Below are 20,433 nucleotides of genomic sequence, written 5' to 3' on the forward strand. Positions count from 1 at the left end.
GCAGGTAACTATTTGCCTAATTGTATACAATTTAACAGCCAAACTCTGGAAAGAATCAGCTGTGGATAGCAACATCAATACAATTTGTACAAGTTAAGGACAACATGTAGTGTATTGAGACAAATTATACAATGAATTCTGTAATAAAGTGATCCAAGGACTATCAAGTGCTTATGAAATGGTTGTGTGAGCGCCAGTAACGCACAAACACATAATGCTGTTGAAAAGCAGAGATCTTAACCATTATTTCACAACACCTCCATCTATTCTGACAGTATTGTACAAGATTAAACCAATTTTCCACTTAATATAGACATATCTAATCAATACATCACTGCTATAATACAACCTTTACAATGACAACTCTATGTGTGAAAACAACAAAAAATCAGTTAATTATGTTATTTAAATTTTATTTCTTTTTCTTTAATTGTTTATACAATGTTGAACATATACATCATATATAATAATAATAAATAGCTTTAACATATTTTGCATGACTGACTGACAAAGTTGGCATTGCCCTGTTAAAAATACAATTTTACAATTTTTTTTCTATAATGTATGAAATGCAAAGAATGAAATGTAAGAAATCAGGGTATCTTAAGACATGATCATTCACAATAACGTATATATATACAAGTTATGATTTCAATAATTTTTCTAGCTAAACTTTTCACTTGCATACAGGTGAGTGTCCTCATATCATAATGATTCAAAGTAGATTTCTTGTACTTATGAAGTTTTTTTTGTCTAATTTCCCTGTTACATATTGTTTACTTTTTGTATAAAGCAGGATATCTGGTAGCCTTTTAAAACAAGTAACATGTAATATTCAAACCGTTTGATTGTAAAGAAAATGGATTTCCTACATATGTTACTTTATATGAGATTGTCTTGAAACACATGTTACTCAGTGTTATTATATCTCATTTTTTTTGTATTTTGAGTGTACCGATTCCAATACATTTAGTACTGAAAATTGAATAATATCAAAGAGAGTGAAATACATTACACTCTCCATTTTCTCTCACTATCTTAATCAGCAAACTGGACTCTGTCATTTCCAGCTATTTGTTTTTATTATCCTAAAATGAGATCTCACCTATCGAGAAATGTTTTTCAGTCGGACATTAACAGTGACACATGCAGATGTTAAAACCAATGACTGTCAATGGTTTGTAGACAAGGAAAGTATTAACTGGCCTTGACTTGGGTAAAACTTTTAAGATGTTGAACTATCTAAGTTACTTAAATAACAAGAAAAGCGTTTTATAAAGGTTATATGATAGAGAATGTGTAACGATTAAAAATTGCACATGTAATAATACATCAAACAGATTCACCATGAATATGTTTCCTTAGTCCTCTATGTAGAATTAGAATGTTTGCATGTATCACAACTTCTCCTCCAGGCTGAGTCATTAAAGAAATTTTGCATTTATTTCAACAACTTCCCCTCCAGAGTGTCACCGCCTCATAGCATCAGCTCTGTTCATAGCTACAGGTTGAACTGATGTTTGAACCTCTTCTATAAAACTGTAAATAACAATATATACTGTCAATGTTTACTTTAATAAATACCAACCGTTATAAAGTAAAAAGATGTTGCCTAGTCATGTTGTTGAAATTTGCCACATATGATTAAATCAAATTTAAGTGCAGTGAAGTGCACAAATAGTCCTATCTTTAATGATATTTAAGTTAATTAAATTCTTAACAAAACTACATTGTGTAAATAAAAGGAACTTCACTGAGGTCCAAAAGCTTAAAAACATAAAATCTTAATTTCTTACAAACTTAAAACGGAAAGATATGCAAAAGATAATTAAGAAACATACACCGATATAAATTGAAAGTTATATCTTTTCTATTCTTAGCCTTATTTGAGTGAATAGCATTGCAATGCATTTCAATTTTGGGTCATTTTGTACAATTAGAATAATCAGTCTGAAAAAACAGAGTGAGTAAATGATCTGAAATTTTGCACACAAGTTATTGGTCTAGACCTCTATAAAACAGAACATTAATCTTAAAAAATTATTTCCAGTTCTGTCATGTTAAACAAGAGCACCGCTAGGCGGAGCATTATATGCCCTAAAGTGATTTTTTTTTTTTAGTAAAGATGAAGCATTTGTAAGACATGGGAATTAAATAAAGAATTACTTCCTTCAAATAACAATCCTCGTATGAAGTTTGAATATTGTGGTCCAAATGGAACTTAAGTTATGCCCAGGAAACTGTTTTCAGTTTAAAGGTAATAGTGACCTTGACCTTTGACCTTGTGACCCCAAAATCAATAGGGGTCTTCTACCTAATATGGACAATCATCCTATCAAGTTTGAATATTGTGGGCCAAATGGAACTTAAGTTATGCTCCAGAAACTGTTTTCAGTTTTAAAGTAACAGTGACCATGACCTTTGACCTTTTGACCCCAAAATCAATAGGGGTTTTCAACCCAATATGGACAATGATACTATTAAGTTTGAACACTGTGGGCCAAATGAAACTTAAGTTATGTTACGAAAATTGATTTCAGTTTGAAGGTAATAGTGAGTATTAGTGACCTTGACCTTGTAACCCCAAAACCGATAGGGGTCTTCTACCCAATATGGACAATCATCCTATGAAGTTTGAATATTGTGGGCCAAATGGAACTTAAATTATGCTCAAGAAACAGTTTTCAATTACTAAGAAATAGTGACCTTTGACTTTGTAACCCCAAAATCAGTAGGGGTCTTCTACCCAATATGAACACTCATCCTATGAAGTTTGAACACTGTGGGCCAAATGGAACTTAAGTTATGCTCCGGAAACTATTTTCAGTTTTAAAGTAATAGTGACCTTGACCTTTGACCTTGTCACCTCAAAATCAATAGGGGTCTTCTACCTAATATAGACAATCATCCTATGTAGATTGAACACTGTGGGCCAAATGGAACTCAAGTTATGCTCCGGAAACTGTTTTCAGTTTTAAGGTAGTAGTGACCTTGACCTTGTGATCCCAAAATCAATAGGGGTCTTCTACCTAATATGGACAATCATCCTATAAATTTTAAAATTTTTTTGGGGGCCAAAGGGAAACTTAAGTTATGCTCCGGAAAAAAAAATTCAAAGGAAGGGGGCCAGGGGTATAACAAATATGCCCTTTTCGGGCCCTTTAAAAAAAAGTCAGTGGAGTCTTTAATGATGCAAAGCTTTAAATTTTGAAGGGAAATTCAAATTTGTCCCCTTGAATTTAAAGTTTGAAAGGGAAAGTCACCTAATTTTAAACATGGTGTTCTTTTAAAAAACATGAAATTCAAACAAAACCCAAAATGGGGAAAACAACAGTAAAATAATCAATTATTGCTAGTACAAGCTGACCTGTCTTTAAGTTGTCCAGTACCCAGGTATGGATAAGCTGCCTCTCTTAATTTACCCTTTGTTAACTGGTCCAGTATTGCATGTAATAATGGTTTATGTTGGGTGTACACATTCTCAACTCCCTAAAAAATAATTTGACTTGTTTAAAAACATTTCAGTTTGCATACAATACCTGATTTTGAGAAAAATCTGTTGAAAGGATAGCTATGGTCATCACAAATTCACAATATATAACATACTATAAATGTATAAAACTATTAATGCTATTTATTTTAAGGCGCACATACAAATATGCATAGTATACATTTGAAAATTCTTGATAAAAGTTGGTTATTATACATAAAATATAATATTGCATCAAGATTTGGATATTAACTTACTTTTTTTTATATAAAACATGAGCTGTCAGAACATCACTCAACAATTCTCAGTGCTTAAAAGTAAAAAAAGAGCCTGGATGATGTAGAATTTTCTAGGTCGAGTATGATTCAGGTGTCCATTAATGCATTATTTCAGGCACAAATTGGCACCCGAGTAAAACCAACAACTTCCTATAGCTAACTGGAGAGCTTCTTCACATGAAAGAATCTAAAGTGCAAGGTGGGATTTGAACCCATATTTATAAGGGGCAAGTGGTTTTAAGTCAACAACCTTTATCTTAGAGATGGACCACCCTAAAAAATCTAACCAAAAATAACTTATTTCATTATGTACCTTAAGACCTTTAAGAAAACGTTTGGTAAATGCCACTGGGTCTGTGCTGCCAAATAAATCACTCCCTCTTGATTTACGTCCACCATACTCTATTATAGCTGACACCAACTTTAAAATTAAACATATATATAAACATTCATCTTCTTCTTGACAAAAATTGTATCATTATACAACATACATTTATTAGTAAATGTACCAGTAACTTATTATTAGTTGGTATGTTACTAGTTTATGTTGCTATTGAAACAATCCTATTGAAATCAGCTCCTTAATAACACTACACTTTCAGGATCCAACTAGAGGTGACCTTATCATGACTTTTCAATACTTCAATCAGTTTCTATTTTTAATGTTGAGAAACCATGTTTTTAAGATATCAAATTTAAATACCAATAATTACAGAATCTGATATTGATCAGAGAATATATTTAAAATATCTACTAATGTGTTTTTGTAACACAAAATTTATAACTTTTCATAGATGATTTTCATGGATGATTATGTTTTTGTAAAATGATTGTCTATAATGAATGATGTGATTTGTTGACTAAAAATAACTGTATTTGAAAATCTAAATCATATGTACATGTAAACATAAGAAAATTTTTGTACTTTATTGTCAGAATGCAATAGAAATACATGAGTATCCAACATGTATGTAATGTTACATACATGAACATATTTAACAATGCAGAATGAGTTAGAAGTACAGTTATGCTAATTGAAATAATTTCCACGTTATCAAGCTAAGATGACAAAAAAACATACTCCACTTTGTTTATCAATTGCACCTTGTCTTCGTAATGTTTCCACGAGACCTGATACGTCGTTATTGCTGTGTGTCTCGTAACGTAGGGCATATAACATCACAAGTCGTAATTTATCTTTCTTTGATACACTGTTGTTATGTAACAATGTTTTTATTTTCTGAAAATATACATTGATAGGGAAATACTGAAAACTGTCTAAATGAATAAATCCTTGAAAATTACAACCATGAAAATGAAAACGACAACTCATTAACTTGGTACAATTGGCAACCAATTATAATCATTATCTGACTAAGTATTACAACAATATTTCATAAAAATACTGTTTAATTTTGAAAAAATAGAACAAAATGATATTCATTCACTATCCAAGAGTTACACAGTTGACAAATTATTTCACTGATCAGTATATCATTGCATATCAAATGTTAGATCTATCAATTTCTTCCATACAACCTAAATATCTTTATTACTCAATAAGGAAATCTCAAGTCCATATTCTCATCTCACACAAATCCTAATTTTTGTAAGGCGATTGAATTGGTATTGAAAACTATGTATATAACATTTAATATGCTTGTGTTAAATCTTAAATAAAAATATCAAATTAAAATTGAATTTCCTCAGCTTTTATCAGAAAATAAAATAACCAATAATTTAGAGGTACATGTATAATACCTGTCTTTTATTAGAAAATAAAACAAAATAATAATTTAGAGGTATAATACCTGTAGTGAAGCAGTATGATCTCCCTTACAGACCAGCTCTTGTTCTGTCTCTGAAACTTCGAGCAAACTATTTGTGCCGACCAGTCGGGACAACTCACCTACCAGTGTCACATGTTTAGATACAGTTCCTGACATCTTTTTAAATTGTGGATAATTTTCAATGAAAGCCTGAAATGAGATTTTAAAATATATTTCTTATGATTAGATTTATTGCCAGTTTATCCCTTTGTCCAACTTCACTTTGTCTCCTCTGAGTTAGCACAGCATTGTTAAATATTACAGAGGGCAGTGAGATTACAAGAATATTTATTTTTGAAGATAGACATTAAGGCGAATAAAGCATTGCTACAGAGTTTCCATGGTGTTCTATTGCATTCTCTTGAAACTCACAAAACGCATCATCTGCATGCTCAGCCCTTTCAATGGTGATCAGATTAAGTCCACACTGTTACTTTCAACAAAATATCAGCATGGTTGAGACATGGTAAAATCTCAGGCAACGATGTGTAACCTACATGCAAGAGGCACAAAACAACCACAGCATTCCCACTGCAAGCTCTATGCTTTTAAGAAGAGGTCCTGTGATATTTTATAATATCTAACTGTGCTGTAGAGGCATCCTTATAGCAATTTGGCATTGCTTTTGAAAATATCAATTTGATTATTACACTATTGAATATGTTGTATATTTCCCTTTCATGTCCATACTAATATTAAATCATACCACTAACAAGACATAATAAGACTAGTAACTCAACAAAAACTTAAGATAAAAGTTGAAACTTCCTGTCAACAAGTCTAAGGGGTCTAGCTGGAACTTGTGTTCAGTATATAACAATTTCTCGACTACATACCTTCATATCGGCAATAGATTCAACTTTAGCTTGACTTTGAGATTTTTTCTGGAATTCATCCATCAACTCTTTTATGTTGTTACCAATCTCACCAAAGTTCATATACATATTCTGTAAGATAAACAATAGCTGAAAACATGATTCATGTAACACTTATATTATTCACTTGTATTCTTGTAAACAATGCCATTTTATATAACATATCAAACTTTATTACTATATTTTAAATACTGTCAAACTTCAAATAATATCTTTAGTATTTTGAATTAATTGAATTTTTAAAATAAATTTGTAAAATTTGTATGCATTGAATAAATTTGAGCTTTATATCATAACAATACAAAATAGCAAGTATTAATTACGGCAAAGCACTGTTTCAAACAACGTCAGATATTCTGTGTTTGCTACATCATGAAATATGAACATTCAGGGCTATTACTTTAGCCTCTTCCAAACTTAGCTTATAAGACTATATTGGATTGTCCTGTCCATTTTTAAAACATTATAAAACTAATTTTCCTTGGTTTTCTGTAAATCAAATTTTGTATTAAAATACTAAAATTAAGATGCCAACATTATAGGGCCTGGACAGAGTGAATGTAGGTACAGGCTGGTCTGGCAGTGTACTGGTGTCACAGACATTCTATTATAACAGACTTGTGCTGATAGAAGTCTGTAGTGTTATACTGCTGATATCCATTCACATTTCTATGTCAACTTACAACAAAATAAATACTGTACTTATCTTTGATTCATATATACAAAAACCAACAGCATCTTTTACATGGTAAATTTCATTATAGCATTTTAAAACACTAGAACATAATAAAATTTGTATTTTGTTTCTCCTGGTAGATGCACTTACATTAGCATAGAATTCATCATGTTCAGCTGACAGTACAACTTCTTGTAGATCTTTAGAGATGCCATGTACTTTAGACAGATTAACACGGTTATTGTTGATAGTGAGAAGCTCATGTACCATAGCCTGATATGTCCACTGTAAAAGAAAATATAATGTTACCTTAACAGAACTAACTTGAAAGGAAACATAATGAGCTCAGTAGGGAAAGTAGATTTCAGATTTTTATAAATTCTGGAAAAGGGAGATCACTTCATAGTAATATGAAACAAAAACAAATTGTGGAAAGTTCCCAAACTTTATTTATTAATTCTGCCCATGAGACATGCTTTTGTGGGGTGCTGGGATTTCCTGAGACAATATGGTTAGACACACTTTCAAAGGCCTGTTTGGAGTGCACTGTGACAATATGGTATGGTAATATGTCTTATGCCTATCATCCTTAACAATTGTGGATCCATGTAGAGAAGTTTGTAGTTATTTGTGGAAATACAGGATATTACTAGTGGAGAAACAAGGAAAACACGTTAAGTAACTGCCTACTGTTAAATGGCTTAAGACAAATGTACTGTGATTCTCACATATAGCAAACTCAAACACTCTCATTAGGTCCCACTTCTCCTTTATCTTGTACATGTATTAAAATCTTTGTTTATAGCATACTCACTTAAAGCATAAATATGGCTATAAGAAATCCCACAATAAAGTCCCAAACAACCATTTACCATTGCAGTTAGGATCTTTAGAGAAAACTGTAAAAATTTATTCCATTACTGCTGAGACAGGTTTTTACACCTTGACATATAGACATACACTGATACCTTTCTATCTACCCAATCATTGTGCCATGTAAGTTTGTCCTCTTTAACATTTACATGTATAAATTGTTTAAAAAAAACTTCTTATTTGGGTTATACCTGGTTTAACATTGGTGTAACAGCATCGTCTCTTCTATCCAGTATCAATAAAACAGGAGGGACGTCTGTCCGTCTGAACTCAAACAATCCTGCGTCTTTTGTTATAGTATTCTGTAATCAAATAAAAGTTTGTTCACAAATTATATACATGTAAATAAGTAAATTATGTACAGGAATATAATTAAATCGGTATTGGATGTTTGTATGTTTTAGAGTAGAACAGAAATACATTTCATAGAGATGTGCATTTTACACTCTTTTCATGGATTTTATTCATTTTTTACATATTTTCAATGCACTCTTTTTTATGACATCACAAAGTTCATATAATAACTCTGTAATAATACTTTGAAAGTTGAACATTAATATGCTACTATTAGAAGAGGGTGCTTAATAAAAATATTAGTTTTTCCAAACAAATGGTTTGTTTTTTTGGCAACTGTCAAACTGCTGTTGAAAAAAAGATATTGCTAATGCTTATCTAATCTTGATGTCACTATGACAATCTATTAAGTACTATTCCTGAATGTAGTTACTGATTAACAGGCTTTGGCATGTTGTTATAAACTTGACAAAAAACAACACAAGGAACATCGCAATGCGATGCAACCAGGTTTTCAGCAAAATATTTCACAGAAGCTTTGTCATGAAGGGGCATTTGTTTTTTTATTGAATTTTTAGGAGGAATTATGGCTTTTTTAATATTCCTCAAACAAAAATGTTTGAGAAATTTTATTTTGTCTATTCGCCTTTTTTCCCCAAATGTTTTAGAAAGGTAAACAGTACTTTATTTTTGCTTAATTTTTGAAGTTGCGCACTGTTGAAATTGTTCACTATTTATTCTGTATAAGGAAAAAATATACAAAGGGCCATAATTCGGTCAAATAATATCCAATCACAAAACCCCGGCAATATGTGCCAGGCACTTGATAACAAAGCTTCTAAGAAAGTTTGGTCAAAATCCGTTGAGAAATGTAGGAGGAGTTGCGCACAGAAGATATTGTTCACTATATATTATGTATAAGGAAAAAATATACAAAGGGCCATAATTCAGTCAAATATTATCCAATCACAAAACCCCAACAATATGTGCCAGGCACTTGATAACAAAGCTTCTAAGAAAGTTTGGTCAAAATCCGTTGAGAAATGTAGGAGGAGTTGCGCACAGAAGAAAGTGTTCACTATATATTCTATATCAGGAAAAAAAACAAAGGGCCATAATTAGGTCAAATATATACCAATTGCAAAACCCTGGCAATATGTGTCAGGGCACTTGATGACAAAGCTTCTGAGAAAGTTTGGTCAAAATCCGTTGAGAAATGTAGGAGGAGTTGCGCACAGAAGAAATTGTTCACTATATATTCTGTATAAGGAAAAAAAACAAAGGGCCATAATTAGGTCAAATATATACCAATTGCAAAACCCTGGCAATATGTGTCAGGGCACTTGATGACAAAGCTTCTGTGAAGGTTTGGTCAAAATCCGTTGAGAAATGTAGGAGGAGTTGCGCACAAAAGAAATTGTTCACTATATATTTTATATAAGGAAAAAAAACAAAGGGCCATAATTAGGTCAAATATTATCTAATCGCAAAACCCCGACAATATGCGCCAGGGCACTTGATGACAAAGCTTCTGTGAAAGTTTGGTCAAAATCCGTTGAGAAATGTAGGAGGAGTTGCGCACAGAAGAAATTGTTTACGCCCGCCCGCCCGTCCGCCCATCCGCCCGCCGACATACCTCAATCTAATAACCAGTTTTTTCCTTCGGAAAACCTGGTTAACAAGAATACTGTATGCGTTAAGTATCAAACACTAATTCTTACAAAAATTCAAAAGGGGAATAATCCCCCCAAAAATAGCTGTCTGAATTATACCCTTTGTCATGATAAGCAAATTCAAATTCAAAGTTTCATGTTGATAACTTTTAAAATATTTGAAAAATAGACTACTTTAAAAAAAAATTATAGTTATATACCTTGGCATGTTCAGCTAGTTTGTGTGCCATCTCTGATGAGTTCTGGTAGCGTATCACTGGACATTTTTTCAGGGATAGAAGTACAGAGGTGAGGCCCTGTGTTGTTCTCTTCAAGGCTGCCGGTGACCAGTCTATACCTTTATAACATCCTTGTACATTCAATGTAAACAGGTGTGGGTTGACAGCAATGTAATCACCAAAGAACTCCTGAATATGAAAATAATTACTTATGATGTGCTCAATATTTTGTATTTTCTTTTAGGTTTAAAATAAAAAAAATTCTGGGAAGGGAGAGAACTCCTGAGAGCATTACTGACAATCTTGGCAACATTCCAACTATGAGTCCATCATAGAGGATATAGACCTTTCCTTTATGTACAAGCAAACTTAACCACTTGACAATTTTAAAATTGTGTATCAAGTGATTGATAATTATAAGATCAAAAAGGTGATATCAACTGTTACAAGATTTATGAAAAATATGTATGATCATAATAATGTACATGTAGAATCATAGAAACCTGAGCCGAAAGTAGTATATCATGGTCTTGGTACTAAATGGATAAGAAGATTAAATTACGTATGCAGTGGCGGATTCAGTCCCGGGCTTCAGGGCTGCAGCCCCCCCCAGCTCTGCCCAAAGATACGTTTAACAGCTGGGCTGGAATATATTTTTGTCAGTTTCATACTTAATTGGCTGACTTAATTGGCTGTGCAATCAAAACGTTTATTGCTGTCATCCAGTTGTTAATCTCCTGCCTGGGGGCTTGGCAGAGATCTTTATCTATCAACATGCTTGACTGACTTCAATGTTTAAACTGCATAATTGATTGGTTTATTACTTTCCAAAGGACTAATGAAATTAATAGTCACAAATAGTGGCAAATAGATGTTTTACATTATGTCATAGTACACCATATTTAACTATCTTTGTTTTTCCATTTTTTTTGGGAAAGCCCTATAATTAAGAAATTGAAAATTATGATTTGAAAATTAACAAGAGCACCGCTAGGCGGAGCATTATATGCCCGAAAGTGTTTTTTTTTAGTAAAGATGAAGCATTTGTAAGACATGGGACTAAAATAAAGTATTACCGCCTTCAAATAACAATCCTCCTTTGAAGTTTCAATATTGTGGTCCAAATGGAACTTTAAGTTATGTCCCAGAAACTGTTTTCAATTCTAAGGTAAAAGTGACCTTGACCTTTGACCTTGTGACCCCAAAATCATTAGGGGTCTTCTACCCAATATGGACAATCATACTATGAAGTTTAAACACAGTAGGCCAAATGATACTTAAGTTATATTCTGAAAACTGTTTTCAGTTTTAAGGTAATAGTGACCTTGACCTTGTGACCCCAAAATCAATAGGGGTCTTCTACCCAATATGGACAATCATCCTATGAAGTTTGAATATTGTGGGCTAAATGGAACTAAAGTTATGCTCAAGAAACTGTTTTCAATTTCTAAGTAATAGTGACCTTGACCTTTGACCTTGTGACCCCAAAATCAATAGGGGTCTTCTACCCAATATGGACAATCATCCTATGAAGTTTGAACACTGTGGGCCAAATAGAACTTAAGTTATGCTCCGGAAACTGTTTTCAGTTCTAAGGTAATAGTGACCTTGACCTTTGACCTTGTGACCCCAAAATCAATAGGGGTCTTCCACCCAATATCGTCAATCATCCTATGAAGTTTGAACACTGTGTGCCACATGGAACTTAAGTTATGCTCCGGAAACTGTTTTTAGTTTTAAGGTCATAGTGACCTTGACCTTTTACCTGTGACCCCAAAATCAATAGGGGTCTTCTACCAAATATGGACAATCATCCTATGAAGTTTGAACACTGTAGGACAAATGGAACATAAATTATGCTCCGGAAACTGTTTTCAGTTTTAAGGTCATAGTGACCTTGATCTTTGACCTTGTGATCCCAAAATCAATAGGGGTCTTTTACCCAATATGGACAATAATCCTATGTAGTTTGGATATTGTCGGCCAAATGGAACTTAAGTTATGCTTCGGAAACTGTTTTCAGTTTTAAGGTAAAAGTGACCTTGATTTTTGACCTTTTGATCCCAAAATCAATAGGGGTCTTCTACCCAATATGGACAATCATCCTATGAAGTTTGAATATTGTGGGCCAAATGGAACTTAAGTTATGCTCCGGAGACCAAATTGCTAACGTTTTCAGTTTTAAGGTCATAGTGACCTTGACCTTTGACCTTATGACCCCAAAATCAATAGGGGTCTTCTACCCAATATGGACAATCATCCTATGAAGTTTGAATATTGTGGGCCAAATGGAACTTAAGTTATGCTCCGGAAACCAAATTGCTAACGGACGGACGGACGGACAGACGGACGGACGCCAGGGGGTATAACATAATATGTCCGAAATTCTTTTTTAAGATTTTTATTAAGATGAAAAGACTGGTCATTTGCTTTTAATTACTTTTTATGGCAGTTATATATTTTAAATAAAATTTAAATTAGTACTGACCTCTTTAGTCATAATCTAAAATGGATTCATTGATGGAAAGAATTCTTATTGAATATAAATGTTTGTAATTATTTTTTTTGTACAATAGAAAGGCAGTATTTCAATAACAATTTATTTAGGAAAATCGTCTTTTATTCAGATCAGTAAATTGATCAAGTGTTTGAAAATTATTTTTATCAACGGTCGCACATATATTGGTAAGTGTGCTGTTATTTTGTAAATGCTTACTACTAAACACCAGGGAATGCTATTTGAAAGACGCTGCAAACACTAACCTATACAAAATACCATGTGATGTTAAACCATCCAAAAGGTACAATAAACAGCACTAGAAAGTCAAGGAAATAACACCATTTTCAACCTCATATTTCAAAATTTTTTCAGCCTATGGGAGGGGACACCCCTCCCAGACCCACCCCAATTATAAATATTTTTCTTAATTTCATATCATCTAGATATTTACAAAAACATTAGTATACACATATATAAGCAAAGTACATTGCCATAAGATGAGCTATAAAACACATCAAGTACATTTTTTGTCACATGAATAAGATGCTGGCACAATTTTCGCCTGTTTCATTATTTTTGTTAAAATCTTCCACCCATATGTCAGCCCCCCAGGAAACCATGTTCTGTATCCGCCCCTGGTATGTCTAAACATATAAAAACCATAAAGACAATAGTTTGAAAGATGAAGAGCTACATGTACCATAAAATAATTTTCTCATAGAAATTTAGATGACATTCTACATATATTTATGTAGTCCTGTATATTATATATACATATACAACAACTACATTTGGTATTATTTTGCAGCTCATTATGTTTTCTAGGACATTTAATTTCATTAATATTAAGAGTTAAGTTATTTGTCATGCTGCTTTAATGTTCTATAACAAGTTATTTAAAACATCTTTCACAGCCATTGTAAATCTGCAGTTTATGTTTCAATTAAATTTTTGGTCTGGTTTTAAGACATATTGACACTGTAAAAGTCACTATGTGACTTGACAGCTCTACTGGAGGAAGAAAACCTTAAGCCCGGTTAAGGGTCCTTCAGGAACAAGCTGGTACCTGGTATGAATCATCAACCTTATGTTAACTTGTTGGTCAGCTCCCTCACATAACAATATCCAATGTTCCTGCTGGAATGTGAATTCTGGCAGTGAGGCACATGTGACCATAAGTCTATAACCACACTGCTACAAAGGTCTAACATTTAGCTTTCAATGCAACAAACAAGAATGAATGTCATACTGTGATGTTAACATAATTTATGACTTACCTGAACTTCCCTTACTACCTCTTGATCATCTGCTTCTGCCAGAGTTTTTACATCTTGTTTACTTATAACATTACTGAAATCTGAAGGTGAAGTTTTAGTTAGATGAGGCATATATTGAGGAAAGCAGAAAATGTTAATAAACTCGGCTAATTAAACCTGCACGTTTAAACTGATTTTAAAATGAAAGTGTCTTAATGAAAATAAATTAAGGAGCTTTATTATGTGAGATGAAGTAACTTTCTAACATATCATGATAGATCAAGCAGATTCTGACAATGTGGAAGAACTTGTAATTCCTTAGCACATCAAATTTTCTATGTTTGACATCTGGATAATCAATACACTACTTTACTATCTTGACTTTAGTGACACCATTCACTGACTATTTTTGTTTTGATAAAAGCTTTGAATTCAATAATATGAAAAATATTTACATATATAATACAATCCATATTTTGACATTCTCAATTCTTGAGCTAACATGTCAACATTTTCTTTGGTTGGTCGTAGGAAACAAATACATTTCAAATGTTTCATTGTTTCCCGCCCTCCAGAATCTATACGTTCAAATAAATACACTTCCTTCTGTAGAATCTCTGACTGAGCATACACCATACTGACAATACTAGTCTGAAAATAAAATCAAATCAAATATAACATGTATATATCTCTAATGACACTATTAAAGAGTATACAACTATATATCTGCTGCAAAAAACATTGTTTTAATTTTGAACAAGAGCTGTCATGCAAGTGACGAATGCCCCCGAAAGGTTTCTTTCAAGCATGCAGGTATTATGAAAAGAAAAGAGAATGAAAGTAACTCATTGCTTAATATTGTTCTTGTGAAATGAAGTGCTATTTTTAGCAAACCTAACACCTTGGGACAAGGGTCTTGGATGCGACACAACATCTTGATGTGGTAGACATTTATGCCAATGTTTTTTTTGAAATCCTTCAATGCATGATCAATGAATGTCACAGTTTGGAAACTAATGTGTACCTTCAAACTCTTCTTATGAGCCTAAGTACCTTCAAACTATTTGATTGACCTAGACCTTGGAGGTAGGAACATGGGTCTTACACACAACACGTCATCTTGAAGTGGTAGACATTTGTGCAAAGTTATTTTAAAATCCTTCGATGCTTGACAAAGTTATAGTCCTGACACAAATGTGTACCTATCTCTAGCTGTGATAGTGTGAACCTTCAAAATATAAGTGTGACCTTGACCTTTGTAAAGGGATGTGGTTCTTGAACGAGAAACAACATTGTCATGTGATAGTCATTTGTGCATAGTTATTTCAAAATCCCTCAATACAGGACAAAGTTACAGTCTGGACATGATTGTTGTGTAAGTGGGGACGGACAGATGGACATGAGCCTTAGCCACAACACATCGTCTTGATGTGGTTTAAATTTGTGCCAAGTTATTTTAAAATCATTCCATGCATCACAAAAATACAGTCCGGACATGAATGCGTCTCTTCAAACTCTTCTAAAGAGAATGAGTACCTTCAAACTATAAGTGTGATCTTGACATTGAAGGTAGGGACAGGGGTCTTGAACGCAACATGTTGTCTTAATGTGGTTGACATTTATGCATAGTTATTTTAAAATTCTTCAATGCATGACAAAGTTACAGTCCGGACACGAAAGTGTGTATCTACTCTAATAGTGATAAAGTGAACTTCAAAATGGTAGTGTGACCTTGACCTTTGAGGTAAGGATGTGATACTTGGACGCGACACATCGTCTTGATGTGGTAGACATTTATGCGAAGTTATTCTAAAATCCTTTGATGCAAGACAAAGTTACAGTCCGGACACAAATGCGTATACCTATAAACTCTTAATGTGATAAAGTGAAACTTCAAAATGATAATGTGACCTTGACCTTTGAGGTAGGGACGTAATTCTTGAACGCGACAAATCGTCTTGATGTGGTAGACATATTTGCTAAGTTATTCTAAAATCCTTTGATGCATGGCAAAGTAACAGACCGGACACAATTGTGTGTACCTATTAACTCTTAATTGTGATAATGTGAAACTTCAAAATGGTAGTGTTACCTTGACCTTTGAGGTAGGGACGTGGTCCTTGGACGCGACACATCATCTTGATGTGGTAGACATTTGTGCCAAGCTATTTCAAAATCCCTCAAATTCAATACATGACAAAGTTACAGTCCGGACACGAAATCAAGTGGGGACGCACAGACAGACAGATGAACGGTGTGATTTTAATATGCCTCCCTTCGGGGGCATAAAAAGAAAACTCCTTTAATACACTACTGTATACACTACTAAAACCTTTTTCTGAAGTAAACCATATAGGAAATTTTTAAAACTGCATTGACATTTTTGGGTACAAAGAGTGACGAATGAGACAACATTGTAAATTATAGTGGCCACTATCCCTGCTTCATGTCAACTGAAGATGAAGTTTTTAGCTCTGTTAAATTTTAGCTGAGATAAATTATTTCCTTGCAAAGAAGGCTGATTATGTTTGAACTTTTAGTTTGTATTCGGGGTTTTCTGTCTTTGATCGAAGTTGCTTCCTTTACCGTCTCTTTGTCCATAAGAAGAACTTTCATCCCTGGACCACTTTCCTCTATCATCTTACTAATATACTGCTTGATTGCCAAAATAACATTCATTTTTATGGATTGTGTACAGCTGTCAAAAATCAGGAAGTAAGTTTTACGGATGCTTCTGTTTTTATCCTTAGTTTGTAAACAGCAACTTCTCGAACCAAAGTAAATTATCGAAAAGAACCGATATACGAAAATAGCAAGTGGAAAAGCGGCGAATGCGGTCACATTAAAACATAAATATAACTTTTTGTATGAAGAAGAAGATAAGAAAATTGTTATTGTTGTCAAATATTGAGATATATGTTAGGTAAAAATAGAGGTGAGGGGGGGGGGTGGGGGGTGAAATCCCGGGATCCGGGACGCCCGGGATTCGGGATCGTACGTATTAGATATAGAGGGAGGGCCGGTCTAAAACGCAGACGCTTATGCAGACAATATAGAAAATATATAGTAAAACGCAGACAATATAGAATATATAGTAAAACGCAGACAATATAGATATAAGAGTGTTTTCACAAAATGCAGACGATATAGAAATAGAAGGTGTGAATTAGACTCTTAACAGCTTGTCACCACTTTTTTTTTCAGATTAACTTTATAAAATAAGAGATTTATAAGAATTATTAGTTGATACAAAAATAACATTTTAATTAGAGATTAGAAATCTTTTTATTTAAATGTTTTATTGGTATGATAATATCAACAATAAATATTTAAATAGTGATATAAGAAAGGTTTTTTTTATTCTATGTTAGATTTTAATTAAATTAATTTGAAATAAAATATTTAATACTAGCTTTATATAATTTGTAACATAAAAGAAATGTGGACAAGAAAGTAATAACAAAAGAACGGAATAAAACAGAACACATTTTTTATTTATTTTTTTTTTTTTTATAAAAGTTCAACATCATATACAAAATAATCATACTAGGCTAAAATATATACATATAAAACATATAAAACAAAGTAAGCATTTATAATTATTTTATTTAAATATAAAACAATGTTATAAACATTTTATACATATAAAGATCATTATAAACAGTAAGCAACATTATTATTATAGATGTTTAAGATTAATGTAACCTTTTAAATGAAATCAATATACATATGTACATAAATATAAGAAAAAAAAGTAATTTACAGCCCTATAAAATATTATCTACTTATATTTAACTATTATCAAATTAAGTATACAAATGAACTAAAATTTGATAAATATTTCATTATGCAAGTTATACTGTCTTGAAAGTTTAAAAAATAGTTTAAAGTTTATGTTCTTACTAAAATAATACTTGATCATAAGCAAATGTACATTTAGATTACAATACTGGCATATAGTATGTAATCTATATTTATACTGGTAAAAGATGTAACAATATATTTTAACATAAACCACAGTTGAACATTTCATCAACATTTGAAATATTAGGAGGGGCATTTACACAAGTTTTATGATACCAAATAGAACAGTTGTCACACTGAACCATATCACTTATACATTAAGGCATATTACAAATGCAATAATTCTGTATAGAAATTAACTTAAATTTTTTTTTTTCTTCTTGCACTGACAGTTTTAGACGTAATAGGAAATTCTACCATTTTTTCTTTTTCAAAACAGTCAAATAGATGGTTTCTCATTTTCTTAGCATCAAAAATAATATCAAAACATAATCTATTTCTTAAACAGTACATAGTAAGAAAAGCAAACTACTAAAAACTCAGTAGTTTGCTGGTAACCATTGAACAGGTTCTGTGCTCTTGGAAGTATTTCCGAGACCCACACTGTTGCACTAAAATAAATCCATGGTTATTAAAAACTATCAGAAATAAATATTTTACATATATCGTATCTAATTTATTGTCAATAGAACCTACATAACAGTATGATATGCTGGTGGTGTAGTGTCCGTTTGTCAGGAAATCATTTTGTTCAAATATCGAAATAAAATATGTTAAAATAACTGGAATAAATAAGAGGAACTGAGAGTCTACTGTTACTCAATTTTGGTACACAAAACAATTTATGTATATAGTTACCTTGGTGATGCAGTATGAATTCTTTCACATAGTAGTTCCATGTCGGCAGCAATCTGAGATGGAGTCCTATATCCAATGTCATTAGTACCCAGAATAACAACAACATTCTGAAGAAAAATATATTGTCTCTATTATATCTATATTGTCTGAATTTTACAAAATGAATTTAATCTTAAACAAATATGTTCTATGTTCTCTATTATATCTACAGTGTCTGCATTTTACTATATGTTTCATATTGTCTGCATTTACTATATATCTATATTGTCTGCGTTTTACTAAATGCTACATATTGTCTGCATTTATCAAAAGTTGTACTATATATCTATAGTGTCTGCATTTACTCTATATCTATATTGTCTGCGTTTTACTATATGTTTCATATTGTCTGCATTTACTCTATATCTATAGTGTCTGCGTTTTACTATATATCTATATTGTCTGCGTTTTACTATATGTTTCATATTGTCTGCATTTACTCTATATCTATAGTGTCTGCATTTTACTATATGTTTCATATTGTCTGCATTTATCAAAAGTTGTACTATATATCTATAGTGTATGCATTTTACAAAATGAATTTAATCTTAAACAAATATTTTCTCTATTATATCTATAGTGTCTGCATTTTACTATATATCTATATTGTCTGCGTTTTACTATATATCTATATTGTCTGCGTTTTACTATATGTTTCATATTGTCTGCATTTATCAAAAGTTGTACTATATATCTATAGTGTCTGCATTTTACTATATGCTACATATTGTCTGCATTTATCACAAGTTGTACTTTATATCTTTAGTGTCTGCATTTTACAAAATGAATTTAATCTTAAACAAATATTTTCTCCATTATATCTATAGTGTCTGCATTTTACAAATTAAACAAATATTTTCTCTATTATATCTATAGTGTCTGCATTTTACTATATGTTTCATATTGTCTGCATTTACTATATATCTATATTGTCTGCGTTTTACTATATGTTTCATAATGTCTGCATTTACTCTATATCTATAGTGTCTGCGTTTTACTATATGTTTCATATTATCTGCATTTATCAAAAGTTGTACTATATATCTATAGTGTCTGCATTTTACTATATGTTTCATATTGCCTGCATTTACTATATATCTATAGTGTCTGCATTTTACTATATGCTACATATTGTCTGCATTTATCAAAAGTTGTACTATATATCTATAGTGTATGCAATTTACAAAATGAATTTAATGTTAAACAAATATTTTCTCTATTATATCTATAGTGTCTGCGTTTTACTATATGTTTCATATTGTCTGCATTTACTCTATATCTATAGTGTCTGCGTTTTACTATATGTTTCATATTGTCTGCATTTATCAAAAGTTGTACTATATATCTATAGTGTCTGCATTTTACTATATGCTACATATTGTCTGCATTTATCACAAGTTGTACTTTATATCTTTAGTGTCTGCATTTTACAAAATGAATTTAATCTTAAACAAATATTTTCTCTATTATTTCTATATTGTCTGCATTTTACTATATGCTACATGTCTGCATTTATCACAATTTTCACTATATATCTATATTGTCTGCATTTTACAATTACTGTTTACAAAATGTATTAAAGATTTAATTGAATTTAGTGTTCAAAGACTTTTTTCATATGCTTCTGTAAATTATGATATATACTTAAAGTGGTTGGAAGTTTTCAATAATCATACTTTTTTAATATAATTGTATCAAATTATGTGTTTCTCTGCAGAAACAAAGAGACACACACATTTAAATTAAGTGGCAATATACTAATACACAGGA

The 20,433-nt window shown here is 31.8% G+C and overlaps 1 protein-coding gene across 1 annotated transcript; it reads right to left on the minus strand.

Annotated features, from left to right (window-relative positions):
- Nucleotides 1-3,342: 3,342 nt before the first annotated feature.
- Nucleotides 3,343-16,708, minus strand: LOC132714472 (vacuolar protein sorting-associated protein 45-like). Its single transcript, XM_060697373.1, has 11 exons — nucleotides 16,549-16,708; nucleotides 14,418-14,613; nucleotides 13,984-14,063; nucleotides 10,189-10,395; nucleotides 8,213-8,323; nucleotides 7,299-7,433; nucleotides 6,434-6,544; nucleotides 5,580-5,747; nucleotides 4,850-5,008; nucleotides 4,082-4,189; nucleotides 3,343-3,489 (listed from the first exon to the last, which is right to left on the minus strand). Exons 1-11 carry the CDS (start codon nucleotides 16,639-16,641, stop codon nucleotides 3,343-3,345), a joined length of 1,515 nt encoding a protein of 504 aa, XP_060553356.1. The 5' UTR covers nucleotides 16,642-16,708.
- Nucleotides 16,709-20,433: the final 3,725 nt, after the last annotated feature.

The sequence above is a fragment of the Ruditapes philippinarum genome, unplaced genomic scaffold (genome assembly GCF_026571515.1).
Source record: "Ruditapes philippinarum isolate M1 unplaced genomic scaffold, ASM2657151v2 ctg3777_1_1_1_1, whole genome shotgun sequence".
NCBI lineage: Eukaryota > Metazoa > Mollusca > Bivalvia > Venerida > Veneridae > Ruditapes > Ruditapes philippinarum.